Raw genomic sequence first — 16,092 nt, 5'->3', positions numbered from 1 at the left:
CCAGCTACTTGGGAGGCTGAGGCAAGAAGAATTGTTTGAACTTAGGAGGCGGAGGTTGCAGTGAACCAAGATTGTGCCGCTGCACTCCAGCCTGGATGACAGAGTGAGGCTCTGTCTCAGAAAAAAATTTTTTTTAAAGAGTAGAGATAGGTTTTCACCATGTTAGCCAGGCTGGTCTCAAACTCCTGATCTTAAGTGATCTACTCACCTCAGCCTCCCAAAGTGCTGGGACTGTGGTTCCCTGATGGTCTAGTAGCTAGGATTCGGTGATTTCCAAAGTGCTGGAATTACAGGTGTGTGCCACCGTACCCGCCTGAATCATGGCACCCGGCCACGATTTTATTAACATTTTTTCATTAGCTTATTTTAAAAATACAGTATATATTATATTTAACATAGAAAACACATTAAGAGATGGTTTTCTTTTTTTTTTTTTTTTTTTTAAGAGACGAGGTCTTGCTCTGTCACCCTGGCTGGAACACAGCGGCACAATCACAGCTCACTGCAGCTTCAAAGTCCTGGGCTTAAGTGATGATTCTGCCTCAAGCCTTCTGAGTAGCCCGGACTACTGGTGTGTGCCAGCATCCCCAGCTTAATCACCTATTTACAGTCAGGCTTCCATTCAACAGTAGGTTCTCAAGGTTTTGGGGAGTCAGGTTATATGTGGATCCTTGACTGAGGGGTATTCAGTATCCCTAAACCCTGTGTTGTTCAAGGGTCAATGGTACTTAACATTATCAACTACTCGTACAAGTTGAACATACCAAATGCATAAATCCAAAAGCCTCAAATCTGAAACTTTTGAGTACCAACATGATACTCAAAGGAAAGGCTCGTCAAAGCATTCTGGATTTCAGATTTTCAGATTTGTGATGCTCAACCTGTAAGTATAAAGCCAACATTCCAAAATATGAAAAAATCCAAACCAAATCCCTTTTGGTCTCAAAGATTTCAGATAAGGATACTCAACCTGTAACACAGCTTTGTGTTTTCCTTTTCAACCCTTTTCTTTCTTTTGCCTTATTACATTAGTTATTTTCTCAAGAACATTAGTGAATAGCTGATATCCTTAACTCTTTCCCGCCCTTCCAGGGAAAGCTAACAATTGTCCCTCATTAGTAATGTTGCTTGCTGTGTGTATAAATACTCTGTTATTATGCCCTTTGATTCACGGTTTTTGTTAAGTGTCCCTTTTAAAAATAATCACGGGGTGGGAGGTGGAAAAAAATAATAATCATCACAAGTGCTTTTTCTGGTATCTATGTAGATAACCATAAGGGTTCTCTCTTATTTAACATCAATATGATGAACTACACTCACTTTTTACATTAAAACCATCCATATTGTCTTAGAACACAGCCCACTTAGTTTTAATGGTATTATGCTTTTAGCATGTCACTGGACGGTATTTGCCATTATTTTAATTAAGACTTTCAATTCTATGATGAGAGATTGATATAAATTTCCTTTCCTGTACTCCTGAGCTTACTATCAAGGTTATGTAGCTTCATAAAACCTTTGACTACTGTGAACAGTGCTGCAATAAACATGAGAGTGCAGGTATCTCTTCAAATACACTGATTTCCTTTCTTTTGGATATATATCCAGCCATGTGATTGCTCAATCACATGGTAATTCTATTATTAGTTTTCTTGACGGACCTCCATCTTATTCTCCATAGCAACTATACTAATTTATTTTCCTAATAATAGTGTATGAGGGTTCCCCTTTCTCCGCATCCTCATCAGCACCCATTAACAAATAAATGAATAAAGAAACTATGGTACATATACACAATGGAACATTATTCAACCACAAGAATCGTCATTTGTAATGACATGGATGTAAATGGATATACCTGGAGGACATTATGTGAAGTCAGTCAGGTATAGAAAGACAAATATCTCATATTCTCATTCATACATGACAGCTAAAAAATACTCATCTTACGACATAGCCGAGTGAGGGTTACCAGAGGCTGGGACAGGGAGTGTAGAGAGGAAAATAAAGAGGGGCTGGCGAATGAGTATAAATATAATACAGTTGCTGGGCACAGTGGCTCACACCTGTAATCCCCGCACTTTGGGAGGCCCGGGTAGGAGGATCACAAGGTCAAGCGATCGAGACCATCCTGGCCAACATGGTGAAACACTGTCCCTACTAAAAAATACAAAAATTAGCTGGGCTACTCCGGAGGCTGAGGCAGGAGAATTGCTTGAACGCAGGAGGAGGAGATTGCAGTGAGCCAAGATTGCACAACTGCACTCCAAACTGGTGCCTAGTGCCAGAGTAAGACTCTGTCTCAAAATAAAATATAGTAAAATAAATATAATACAGTTAATTAGAAGTAATAAGATCCAGGATTTGGTAGCACAATAGGACAACTATAGTTAGCAGTAACACTCATATATTTCAAAGTAACTAGAAGAGCAAAACTGGAATGTTCCTAACACAAAACATGGTAACTGCTTGAGGTGATGGATATCCCAATGACCCTGGCTTGATCATTACGTATTATATGCTTGTAATAAAATATCACATGTATTCCATAAAAATGGATTATTATGTGTTGTTTCAAATTAAATTTTTAAATAAAAAGACTGGTGCCACTTCTTCCTTAAATGTTTGAATTTAGTATGTGGGAAGTTTTCTAACCAACTGATTCAATTTCAAAGGAATATGTCCACATCATCTAAAATAGAGAAAACTTGTTCACGCTATCTGCTTAATGTTTCATGTCTGTAGACTCTACAGCAATTTCCTCTTTTTCATTTCCAATACTGATGATTTGTATTTTCTCCTCTTTTTCATTAACTGGTCTTGCCAGATGCTTATAGACTTTATTAGTCCAAACAACGTTCTGGCCTTTTTTTTGAGGCAGGGTCTCTTCTGTCACTCAGGTGGGAATGCAGTGCCACAATCATGGCTGATTGTAGCCTCAATCTCCCAAGCTCAAATGATCCTCCCACCTCATCTTTTTATTTTCTATAGAGATAAGCTCTCCACTATGTTGCCCAGGCTGGTCTCAAACTCCTCAGCTCAAGTGATCCTCCTGCATTGGCCTACTGAAGTGCTGGGATTACAGGTGTGAGCCACTGTACCTGGCCTTTTTTTCCCTGAGACGGAATCTCACTCTGTCATCCAGGTTAGAGTACAGTGGCGCCATCTTGGCTCACTCCAACCTCCATCTCCCTAGGCTCAAGCAATCCTCCACCTCAGCCTCCTGAGTAGCTGGGAATACAGGCACGTGCTACCACACCTGGCTAATTTTTTGTATTTTTGGTAGAGACGGGGTTTTGAGCCACTGCACCAAGCGGACTTTTTTAATTGAGTCAATTACCAATTTATTGTCTCTCAGCTCCAAATCCAGCCTAAGTTCTGACACTCTTGTTACTATTTTGCTACAGCCCAGTGACCTCCCAGAGGCTTTGGCTGTGCCCACTAGGCCATGCTCTGCCAACCAGCAGTCTTCTGCTAGCTCCAACAACGTAAGGCACCCTCTACAGACCAGCTCCACCTATTCACACACACTGTCAACCAGAGACCGTGTCTATAGGCCAGCACTGGCAAGGCCCTCTATTTACCTATTTAAATTATTGACTTCTTTTTAAAGTTTATTTTCGAAATACTTTCATAACTTAAACTAAATATTTTGCCATCTTGTGGATATTTTTATTTTACTTATGAAATCATAATTACATTATCGAACTTTAAGAAAATAGGAAGGGACTTACATAGAAAGCTAATATAACAATCTGCCCTTCTAGAAATTGTAGCCTACACAATCACAAGTAGTATATTCAAACCTATCTTTACTAATAAGGTATTTCTGAGATTCGTAGAAAATAGAGAAAGTTCCTGCTTTCTTGGTAATCCATTTCCTAGGAACCTCAGTCAATAATTTAAATAGGTAACATACCTGTACTCATTAGTATAGTCGAAATCTTGTTTATTATGAGTTGGCTTAAGGAAATTACACTCTATAATTCCAACCACTCCAACACCCATGTTGTTTGCCTGAAAAATAAAATGAAATCAGCATTTTCAGCATAAGACATGATGCTCAAAGTAATTATTCTTAAAGAATTATAGATTGTGTATTTTCCTATATTTTATCTTGTATGATCCTCATCATATTTATTTATCTATTTAGAGACAGAGTCTCATTTGGTCACCCAGGCTGGAGTGCAGTGGTGTGATCTTGGCTCACTGCAAGAGACACGAGACCTCCCAAGTTCAAGCAACTCTCGTTGCCTCAGCCTCCCAAGTAGCCGGAAGTACAGGCATGCACTACTAAGCCCAGCTAATTTTTGTATTTTTAGTAGAGACAGGGTTTCACCATGTTGGCCAGGCTGGTCTTGAACTCCTGACCTCAAGCAATCTACCAGCATCAGCCCCAAAGTGTTGGGATTACAGGCATGAGCCACTGTGCCCAGCCAATTCTCATCAAATTTAGGCTGAAAAACAAAAACAAAAAAAAACAAAAAAACGGTAGGTGATTCATTTTCCTGGGACTTAATTTCTAAATACATTAGACCCTACCTCAAAAGCCCTTTGAATGCTGACAAGTATCCATTTAGAAAAGTATTATCATTCCCAATTTTATACAAGAGAAAAAGGACTACCTCTACTTGGATAAAATTCTTTTTTTTTTTTTTGAGATGAGTTTTTCTTACTCTGTCACCAGGCTGGAGTGCAGTGGTGTGATCTCGGCTCACTGCAACCTCCACCTCCTGGGTTCAAGCAATTCCCCTGCCTCAGCCTCCTGAGTAGCTCGGACTACAAGCGCACGCCACCATGCCCAGCTAATTTTTTGCATTTTAGTAGAGATGGGGTTTCACCATGCTGGTCAGGATGGCCTCGATCTCCTGATCTCATGATCCACCTGCCTTGGCCTCCCACAGTGTTGGGATTACAGGCGTGAGCCCACCGCACCTGGTCTAGGATACAATTTCTTAGAGAACAGAAACCACAATAATTCATCCTGATATTGTAGTGACTAGCAAAGACTCTGAAAGGCAATATTCCATAAGTTTGCGAGATAAAAATTAAAGTCGTTTATCCAAAATTACACATCCAGTTACTAATGATGAGGAAATAAAAATCTAGGTTGGTTTTTTAAATCTACTAGCTAAAATGTTGAACTCCAAGAATATGATTCATCTTCTGATTATCTACATGAGATTAACAAGTATATTCATGATTGTAGCTATATTTCTTAGCCTATGAAGAAAAAAGTAAAATAACGTGTAACTCATAAAATGAAAATTTTTACAAACATAACTATAGACCAAACCATACAACTAATCCTAATTCTGCTCTACCAAAAACCATCAGGTTCACCATTTCAGACTACAGTAATAACAAGATCCTTTAATTTGTGGTTCTTATCCATCTTCCTTCTAGCCTTATCATTGTGCCTCTCTCATTCCTCTGTTCTCCACTTAAAATATGGTCCAGCCATAGCAAATTACTCCCTTTATGATGTCATACTCTCAGAAGCCTCTTTCTCTGCCTTTGCACATGCTGTCCCTCCCTGGAAAGCCCTTCTATACTTTGCAGTACAATGAAGTCAACTGAGACTCAACTCAATCAACACTCAGAAAAAGCCTTTGCTGATGCTTCCAAGGATGTTCCACAGTCCCCTCACAAAACTGAGCTGTGAGGACATGCTCTGTATTTTATTAACATTTTATGCTGAGCACCCAACACAGCAAATCACAATGGGCATTTTACAAAATTCACAGAATGCAAATACTAGGCCCAGTCCATCTGCTAAAGACAAATATTATAATTTAGCTCTAACAGCCCATTTTTACAACGTTGAGCTTAACTAGGAAATACACACAATGCCAATTTAACTAGGTTGGGAAAATGGGCCATATATGTATCTTGTTTAAGTCAGATTCATAACTGATAAAAAAAATTTACATTCCATGGTAGATATAAAGTTCATTTACTTCTGCAAATATGCTGTGTTTGGGCTCATGCCATGTAAAGTAGGTAAAGCAGAGTCAGAACCCCTGTTAATATTCAAGGTGAATCCACAGCGCTATACGGTGTAGAGCTAATATTCTACAAAAAACTTAGAATAAAGTAAGATAAAGAATTATCACCAAAATCTTAGAGATATGCAATGGATCCATATCCAAATGCACTCAAATGTGTTTGCGTCTGAGATCCACACTGTTACGTTTTAGGCAAGTTGCTTCAACTATTTATTATTAGTCCCAATTTCCTTATTTGTAAAAGACAGGGTCTCACTCTGCTGCCCAGGCTGGAGTGCAAGGACAAAATCATAGCTCACTGTAGCTTCAAGCTCCAGGGCACAAGCACTCTCCCACCTCAACCTCCTAAATAACTAGGACTACAGGGATGTACAACCACAACTGGCTAATTGCTTTTGTCATTTTGTAGAGACAGTAGTATTTTTTTTTTTTGGAGATAGTGTCTCACTCTGTTGCCTCGACTGAAAAGCAGTGCCACAATCCTGGCTTACTATAGCTTCAACTTCTCGGGCTCCAGCAATCCTCCCACCTCAGCCTCCTGAGTAGCTGGGACCACAGGCATGCACCACCAGGCCCAACTAATTTTTAGAGTTTTTTTGTACAGATGGGGTTTTGCCCCAATGCCCAGGCTCATCTTGAACTCCCAGGCTCAAGCAGTCCACCTGCCTTGACCTCTCAACGTGCTGGGATTACAGGTGTGAGTCACCGTACCCAGCTGAGACAGAGACTTGATATGGTGCCCAAGATGGTCTTGAAGTCCTGGGCTCAAGTGATCCTCCCACCTCAGCCACACAAAGTGCTGGGATTATAGGAACAAGCCCCTGTGTCTGGTCCCCAACTTCCTTATGCATAAAAGAGGGATAAAAGAAATATTCTGTCCCCACTTCACAGGACTGTTCAGGATCAAATAAGAAATTAATGGGCCAGGCACACTGGCTCACACCTGTAATCCAAGCACGTTAAGAGGCTGAGGCAGGCAGATGACTTTAGGCCAGGAGTTTCAGACCAGCCTGGTCAACCTGGTGAAACCCTGTCTCTACTAAAAATACATGGTGGCACACACCAGTAGTCCCAGCTACTTGGGAAGCTGAGGCACGAGAATTGCTAGAACCAGGGAGGCGAAGGTTGCAGTTAGCTGAAATCAGACCACTGCACTCCACTCCAGCCTGGGCAACAGAGTGAGGCTCCATCTCCAGAAAAGAAAGAAATTCATATAGTAGCCAGGTGTGCTGGCGCACATCTGTAGTCCCAGCTACGCAGGAGGCTAAGGTGTGGGATCACTTGAACCTGGGAGACAGAGGTTGCAGTGAGCCAAAATTGCACCACAGCACTCCAGCCATGCACACAGTCATCTCAAAAAGTAAAAATAAATAAACCTGGGCGTGGTGGTTCACGCCTATGATCCAACACTTTGGGAGGCCAAGGCAGGTGGATCACCTGAGGTCACGAGTTTGAGACCAGCCTGGCCAATACGGTGAAACTTCATCTCTACTAAAAATACAAAACAATTAGCCAGGCATGGTGGAGTGCGCCTGTAGTCCCAGCTACTTGGGAGGCTGAGGCATGAGAAGCACTTGAACCCGGGAGGCAGAGGTTGCAGTGAATTGAGCTGATATTGTGCCACTGCACTCCAGCCTGGGAAAAAGTGAGATTCTGCCTCAAAAAAAAAAAAAAAAAAGGAAAAGAAAATATAAATACCATACTAATGTTATTTTTTAAAAATTGACATTGAAAAGTCATAGGCAAAAGGTACAATAAAATTATGTAACATTTGACCCAATAGCATATATTATCCTAATTTTTGTGAAAAACAGACATTTTCTTTTCAAATAAAAAATAAAGCTTACCCTTAACTGACATCCAACTTTTTCGTAAGCTTTGATGAGTCTATTTCTGTGATACATCATTATCCCATAATGATCTTTATTTCTGCAGTTGAATCCAAAGGTAATTCTCACTGTTTTAGACTTAAAATATTAAGGTAAATTTTGAACGTAACACTTCGCTCAGTTCAAATCATCCTTTCTGTTTCATTATTTAGTAGGTCTAAAAGCACAAAGGAGGGCAAAGCTAGAGAAGACTAGAATCCCTATCCACATAGAAGGGGAAAGGGGCAAAGGAGAATACACCTGATTGATATATGCTCTATAAGGAATCATAAAAAGAAAAAGGATACTAAAAATTTTGGTCGATAAACATCACGTTCAATGTAGGCAAGACTCTTCGAAACCAGCTGTGTCTTCACTTTCTGTCCACGTAGGATGATCTGCATTCTCGGCTTTAGATACAATATACTGCAATAAGCCTGCAAAGTAACATAACAAGAAGTTAGTATTGACTGGGTATGGTGGCTCACGCCTGTAATCCCAGTACTTTGGGAGGCCAAGGCGGGCAGATCACAAGGTCTGGAGTTCCAGACCAGCCTGGCCAATATGGTGAAATTCTGTCTTTACTAAAAATACAAAAATTAGCTGGATGTGATAGCGCATGCCTGTAGTCCCAGCTACTCGGGAGGCTGAGGCAGGAGAATTGCTTGAACCTGGGTGGCAAAGGTTGCAGTGAGCCATGATTGCACCACTGCACTCCAGCCTGAGACTCCGTCTCAAAAAAAAAAAGTTAGTATCTACAGGTTTGCTCACCATTACTTAGACACAGGTTTACATAAACACTCTCCTCTTAACTTGATAAAAGACAAATTAACTCTTCGATAAAATAGGCTATAAAGCTGTATGTTATTCTGATTTGATTATTTTTCAATAAAATTAAGCTCAATATACTGCAGCCAGTAAAAATGACTTGCAGAATACAGTCAACTGATACAGATGCTGAAACACTTACTATTACAGAGTGTAAAAAATTACAAAACAGCATACATGGTATGATCACATTTTAATTTTAAAAAATGTATGTATGTACAAAAAGGTACATTTTCTGATTTTTCTGTCAAGTATGGAGGTGGAGGCTGCAGTGAGCCAAGATCGTGCCACTGCTCTCCAGCATGGGCAACAGAGGGAGACTCCCAACTCAAAAAAAAAAAGTTTCAACACAAAACTAAAACTTGGAACATTTCTCTTACTTTTCCGGACTCGATTTCAAAAGAAGTGGTACTTTGTGTCATTTAAAAAGCATATTGTGTAGAGTACTAAACCCATACCATCTTCTCTGGGTGCCTCTGAACCTGTTTCATACTTGAGTATGACATACTCAAGTATGAAATAATAGCTGGACATACCCTACAAACACTTTAGGAAACATCAAGGAATGGTAAATATCTGCCACTATAATTGCTAAGAACTTAGCAAAAATTACATGTTCAATCTGTAAAAATGTCTAATACATCCACAGCTTGGGGTTAGAGAATAATTTTAACACAAGAAATAAAGTAAAAAGTGGTCAGGGATAGTGGCTCACACCTGTAATCCCAGGACTTCGGGAGGCCAAAGCAGGCAGATCACAAGGTCAGGAGTTTGAGATCAGCCTGGCCAACCCCGTGAAACCCTGTCTCTACTAAAAATACAAAAACTGCCGGGCGCGGTGGCTCACGCCTATAATCCCAGCACTTTGGGAGGCCAAGACGGGTGGATCACGAGGTCAAGAGATCGAGACACCATCCTGGTCAACGTGGTGAAACCCCGTCTCTACTAAAAATACAAAAATTAGCTGGGCATGGTGGCGCACGCCTGTAGTCCCAGCTACTTGGGAGGCTGAGGCAGGAGAATTGCTTGAACCCAGGAGACAGAGGTTGCGGTGAGCCGAGATCGCACCATTGCACTCCAGCCTGGGTAACAAGNAAAAAAAAAAAAAAAAAATACAAAAATTATCCAGGCATGCTGGCGCTCGCCTGTAGTTCCAGCTACTTGGGAGGATGAGGCAGAAGAATCACTTGAACCCGGGAGGCGAAGGTTGTGGTGACCCAAGATCGTGCCACTGCACTCCAGCCTGGGCAATAGAGCGAGACTCCATCTCAAAAGAAAAAGAAAAAAAAGAAATAGAGCAAAAAGTTAGTATCACATGTCTTCTCAAAGTGACTAAAAAAATTGATATTGGCCAGGTACAGTGACTCACACCTGTAATACCAGCACTTTAGGAGGCTGAAGCGGGTGTATCACGTAAGGTCAGGAGTTTGAGACAAGCCTGATCAACATGGAGAAACCCCATCTCTACTAAAAATACAAAATTAGCCAGGCATGGTGGCGCATGCCTGTAATTTCAGCTACATGAGAGGCCGAGGCAGGAGAATCACTTGCACCTGAGAGGCTGCAGTGAGCCAAGATCATGCCATTGCACTCCAGCCCGGGCAACAAGAGGGAAACAATGCCTCCAAAAAAAAAGAAAGAAAAATTTGATTTTAATTTATTGACATTGTAATATTGAGATATTAATTTCTTCAATCTTCACTTTTTCTTTTGGATATGGAGTTTCGCTCTTATTGCCCAGGCTGGCGTGCAATGGCACAGTCTCAGCTCACTGCAACTTCTGCCTCCTGGGTTCAAGTGATTCTCCTGCTTCAGCCTCCTAAGTAGCTGGGATTATAGGTGCCCGCCACTGTGCCCAGCTAATTTTTGTATTTTTAGAAAAAGGGTTTCACCATGTTGGCCAGGCTGGTCTCAAACTCCTGACCTCAGGCCATCCACCCATCTCTGCCTCCCAAAGTGCTGGGATTACGACACCTGGCCAGTTTCTTCAATCTTAAACAGATACTCATTTTGGCCAGGCGTGGTGGCTCACACCTGTAATCCCAGCACTTTGGGAGGCCAAGGCAGGTGGATCGCTTGAGACCAAGAGTCAAGACCAACCTGGACAACATGGCAAAACCCCATCTCTACCAAAAATACAAAAAATTAGCCGGGTGTGGTGGCACATGCCTGTAGTCCCAGCTACTCAGGAGGCTGAGGTGGGAGGACTGCTTGGGGCCAGGAGGCAGAGGCTACAGTGAGCCAAGATCACACCACTGCACTCCAGCCTGGGTGAGAGAGTGAAACCCAAAAACATAATCTGCAAAAAGAGAAACAAAAAACAAAAACCTCATTTCTAAAGGGAAAATCCTAGATGCATTTATCAAAAAGGTATATTAATGTACATTATCTATCTGTAGTCTATAATTTATTGCTTTAGGAGGACAATTAAGGTATGTATTCTAGAATATGTTAAAATTTTAATAAGACTTTGAATTTGGTGTTTTTTGGTTGAATGAGTCTAACCACTATATATTGATTAATAATAATATACTGATTCTAATATGATGTCAGCATATAGTAAAAACTACAAGCATTGTTAGACCTGACGACTTCATAATTTAAAAAGGATTTCTGAGCAAATAAATCAACCAATGTGCTAATGAAAAGTTTAACTAAGCTGTTTCATGTCTGAGATACTTTCATTTAGAGAGCACTGGCAGCCTTTATACCACAAATAGGTAACATGAGCTCTCTCCTAATACTACCATGACTCAATAATTTTCTCATTTCCACAAAAAGCAGAATACATACCCTCAGGGAGTAGTCACTCTCAGGGGCAATCTGGTCCATCCTTTCCTGCTTCTTGTACCCTTTCTTCCCTGTTGTCTCATCTAAATCCTCAGGAATTCTGATATCATATTTATCCTTTTCAAAATCGAACTCCGTTGAATTTTTGTAGCTGCAGAAATAATTTTTAGAAAGAACCAAAATTGAACCTCACAGCAAGATAAGCAAGCAAACACTGAAAGTCATTAAAAAGGTAAGCAAATAAATAAACCTACACGTAGTACATGTCAGTGGGGGTTTGGGGTGCAAAGGCAAGAGAAAAAGAAAGAAAATGGATCCTGGAAGATGTAGAGAACTGTATGACTCATACCTTGCTGGTAGGAAAACAGTCCGGCATTTCTGAGAAAATAAAATGCAAGTACTATATGATACAGCGATTATAGTTCTGTATATTTATTTCAGAAAAACGAAGACTATATTCAAACAAAACCGTGTATACAAATGTTTATAGCTTTATTTGTAGTATCCCAAAACTATAAAACCATATGTCTTGAACAGGTAAACACACTGTGTTCCATACATGCAATGAGATACTACTCAGCAAGAAAAAGTTTCAAACTGGCCGGGCGCGGTGGCTCATACCTGTAATCCTAGCACTTTGAGAGGCTGAGGCAGGTAATCACCTAAGGTCAGGAGTTCGAGACCTGTCTGGCCAATATGGCAAAACCCCGTCTCTACTAAAAATGCAATAATTAGCCAGGCGTGATGGCACGCCCCTGTAGCCCCAGCTACTCAGGAGGCTGAGGCAGCAGAATTGTTTGAACCCAGCAGGCAGAAGGTGCAGTGAGCTGAGATCAAGCCACTTTACTACAGCCTGGGGGAAAGAGTGAAACTCCGTTTCAAAAAAAAAAGAAAAAGAGAAAAAGGTACAAACTATACATACAAGAACATGGAAAACCCCAAAGAATTATGCTAAGTGAAAAAAGCCAATCCCAAAATGTTTCAATGTTGTTAATGTAACATTCTTAAGATGGCAAAATTATAGAAATGGAGAACAGATAAGAGGTTGCCAAGGATTAAGAAGGGAGTGGGGGTTACAAGGGAAGTGGCTATGGCTACAAAACGGCAATATGAGGGATTCCTGTGGTAACTAAAGCGTCCTGCATCTTGACTGCATCAATGTCAAAATCCTGTCAATATCAATAGTACTACTGTACTATAGTTTTGTTAGATGTTACCACTGCGGAAAATGGATAAAGTATACATGAAACATCTATATTATTTCTCACAACTACACATAAATCTACAATTATCTCAAAAAGTTTAACAGAAAAAAATCCTCCAGGAGGAGGGGTAGGGAGGTGAAAGCAAGAAAATAAATTCAGGTATCTGAATAGCACAAGCTTTTTTAGTTCTTCAGGTTTATCCCTACCTGTGCTTTACCTGTGACGCAGTATGTCTTAGATCTTTCAATATTAGACATTAATTTTAATTTTAAAATTTATTTGCAAAGGATTTTATCCTCACAAAGATAAAGGACTATAAACTTTAACACCACAAATATCTCACCTATACAGCTAGTGCTTGACTTACAACCACGATTGGTTCCGACAGACCGGTCGTAACACGATTTGGTCGTAAGTTGAGTAGGCTATATGTACAGTACTGTGAAATGATGTTATAAAAATCTTTAAGTCATATTTTATCATAATTTCATTATTGTTATATATCATAATTTTCTTTGTTCACTTTATGCCATTTGTATCATCTCTACACCATTTTGTTTCTTATTTTTACATTCGTCAGGTTTAAGTAAAACACTGCAATACCAGTACAACTGGTTTAATATTTGCAAAACATACAAAATTACAAAATACAGGTGCATACAAAAATACAAAATACAGGTGTAAAAAATACCATAGAAAACATTTTCCCAATTGCAAAACATATCAAAATATATAAACATGTACGAAACGTTTTATTGGGCCGCTGGTGCTTGGCTGCGGATCGTTGATGTCGTCATCTGAGGCAGCAGTTGGGGTTACCGGAGTTGGTTTTTTCATAAACATGGTGAGCTTTGTCTGAATTGCATGTTTCTTTTTTTCTTCATAAATTTCACGACACGAATGAAACACATCGTGCGCCATCCGTTCAATCCTTGCAAATCGTTCAATGTTTGGGTCTATTGCTTCGAAATGTATAAGAAGTTTATTCAGTAAAGATAAACCGTCTGATAATCCCTCAGTGGTGAACTTTCTTTCTGGCTCCTCCTCTTCTTTCTCTGCTTCTCTTCTTTCTTCTTCTGCCACTCTTTCTTCTTCCAGTTCGATTAGCTCTTCATTTGTAAGTTCTCCGGATTCTTTGTCTAGCAACTCTTCGACATCTTCCATTTCACACTCCAAAGACAGGTCTTTAGCGAGTTTTACTATTTTTTCCCGAATCGTTTCAAGTTCATGTTCACTGTCAAATCCATCAAAATCATTAACATAGCACTTAACACAATTTTTCCAGATGCCATTCATGCACTTTGTTGTCACAGCCTCCCAGGAGGTAGCGATATTCTTGATACACATCAAAATGTTGTAGTGTTTCCAAAAATCTCACAATGTTAGTTCTGAGTCAGCATCTATAGCGGATATTGCTTGAGCAAAGGTGGTTCAGAGATGGTTGGCCTTTAATGTAGCAATCGAACCTTGGTCCATAGGCTGGATGAGTGGAGTAGTGTTTGGCGGAAGAAAAACAAATTTTACATCTGGATGGAGATCGCCTAGATATGGTGGGTGTCCAGGCGCATTATCCAGTAGCAATAAAATCTTGAAAGGAATATCTTTCTCCAAACAATATTCTCGAACTTGAGGAATAAAACAGTTCATAATCCAGTCTTCAAACAATCCTTGTGTCATCCATGCTTTACGTTGAGAACGAAAGTAGATGGGCAGTGTGTGCTTGTTAACATTCTTGAATGCATGCGGGTTGTCTGAGTGATATTAAGAACGGCTTCAGCTTAAACCCTGCGATGTTCCCGCCAAGCAGCAGAGTTAGCCGATCCTTAAATACTTTAAATCCCGGCATGCTTTTGGCCTCTTTGTGAATATAAGTGCGTGCTGGCATCCGTTTCCAAAATAATCCAGTTTCATCAACATTGAAAATCTGTTCTGCTAGACATCCCTCATCTGTAATTAATTCATCCAGACTATCAACAAACTTACGTGCTCCTTCCTCATCCGCACTCGCTGCTTCTCCAATCCCTCGAACACTATGCATCTGGAATCTTTTCTTGAATCTCTGGAACCAGTCAGTGCTTGCTACAAATTCTTGACTGTAATCTTCTCCAGCACGCTCCTTCAGAGTCTGAAATAGACTTCTCGCCTTAATCTGCACAGTAAAAAGACTTAATGGTGTCTGTTTTTGAATTTGATCTTCCACCCAAATATATAGCAATTTCTCCATTTCGCGGATGGGCCCGCTTCGTTGCTTTGTTATAACTGTTGAGCGCATGGGTGCAGAACCTTTCACAGCTTCACGAATTCTATCTTTATCTTTCAAAATCGTCGACACAGTCGAGTGTGATAACTTCGTATCATGTGCGATCACATTCACTTTCTTTCCTCCTTCATACTGCTTAATTACCTTCATTTTCGTGTCGAGATCAATGGTCTTTCTTTCCTTCTTGGCAGGCTGAGGCGTAGACAAAGACAATTTCCTCTTGGTAGCCATGTTGGGAGGGGTTTGATGAAAAATATCCAGACACAAAACACAAATTGCTGTACCGAGTCTGGGATAACAGTTGAAATGGTGCACACGGAGATAGTGCTGCTGGAAGCTGGTTCGCACTGTCATACGCCCAGCTGGGCAACGTTTGTGCTGCCAGACGCGGAGCAGTCGTGGCTAGCGGTTGTGATCGTAAAGTTGAATGGTCGTAAGTTGCATGGGTCGTAAGTCGATCAATACCTGTATTACTTTTCTCATCACGTTCTATACCACTTTTAGCTTTAAATAATGGACACAATGGAGAAAGACTTATCCTCCTAAATTTGTCTTCTCACTGCTTTTTTTCATTTTTTTGACAAGAGGGGATGGAATGAGAGAGAATAGAGTACTAACGGAGAATGAATGGCAGGAATAGAAATTTTTTTTAGCAATATGAAAATATCTCAAATTGAAGCCAAAATGGCCTCTGTAACATATCCTGGACAAAGACAAATCAGTAACTACACCAACAAATGAGTACCTTTCCATGTATTTCTACTGTGTGTAACAGAGACGAATGTCATGAAAGCACCCCTGCACATGCACTTTACTTCCCAAATGGTCAACATCTAGCTGTCCACATTTACCTTCTAAGGTTCCAAATGATGATCCTCGTCCCCTTCTTGCCCATAATAGCATCAAGTTCTGCCATTAACTTCTGTTCCGTAGAAAACAGAGAATGTTCCAGAATTGCAGCAAGGCTGGCTTTTGATTCTGCCAAATTAATCATCTGTCGTATATCCTGAGTTAAAGACTCAGACTGCCAACATATTTTTCATAATTACAATATGAAAACCAATTCTGTAAACTTAAATAACAGAAAAACTATTTATAAATAATTTTCTAAGGTTTTTTTTTTTTTTTTTTTT

The 16,092-nt window shown here is 40.2% G+C and overlaps 1 protein-coding gene across 1 annotated transcript in view; it reads right to left on the bottom strand.

The window, feature by feature from the left end:
- MORC3 (MORC family CW-type zinc finger 3) overlaps positions 1–16,092 on the bottom strand; it is a 51,318-nt gene that overhangs the window by 21,280 nt on the left and 13,946 nt on the right. Inside the window, exons 5-9 of the mRNA XM_037737687.1 lie at positions 15,811–15,983; positions 11,498–11,645; positions 8,185–8,313; positions 7,856–7,975; positions 3,920–4,017 (exon numbers count right to left, since the gene is read on the bottom strand). Of these exons, the coding sequence (XP_037593615.1) occupies positions 3,920–4,017; positions 7,856–7,975; positions 8,185–8,313; positions 11,498–11,645; positions 15,811–15,983 (668 nt within the window). The remainder of the gene's footprint in view (positions 1–3,919; positions 4,018–7,855; positions 7,976–8,184; positions 8,314–11,497; positions 11,646–15,810; positions 15,984–16,092) is intronic.

This window comes from Cebus imitator, unplaced genomic scaffold (assembly GCF_001604975.1).
Source record: "Cebus imitator isolate Cc_AM_T3 unplaced genomic scaffold, Cebus_imitator-1.0 Scaffold41, whole genome shotgun sequence".
Lineage (NCBI taxonomy): Eukaryota > Metazoa > Chordata > Mammalia > Primates > Cebidae > Cebus > Cebus imitator.
Note: the sequence above shows the minus strand (reverse complement) of the source record. Positions and strands in the feature narration are given on the sequence as shown.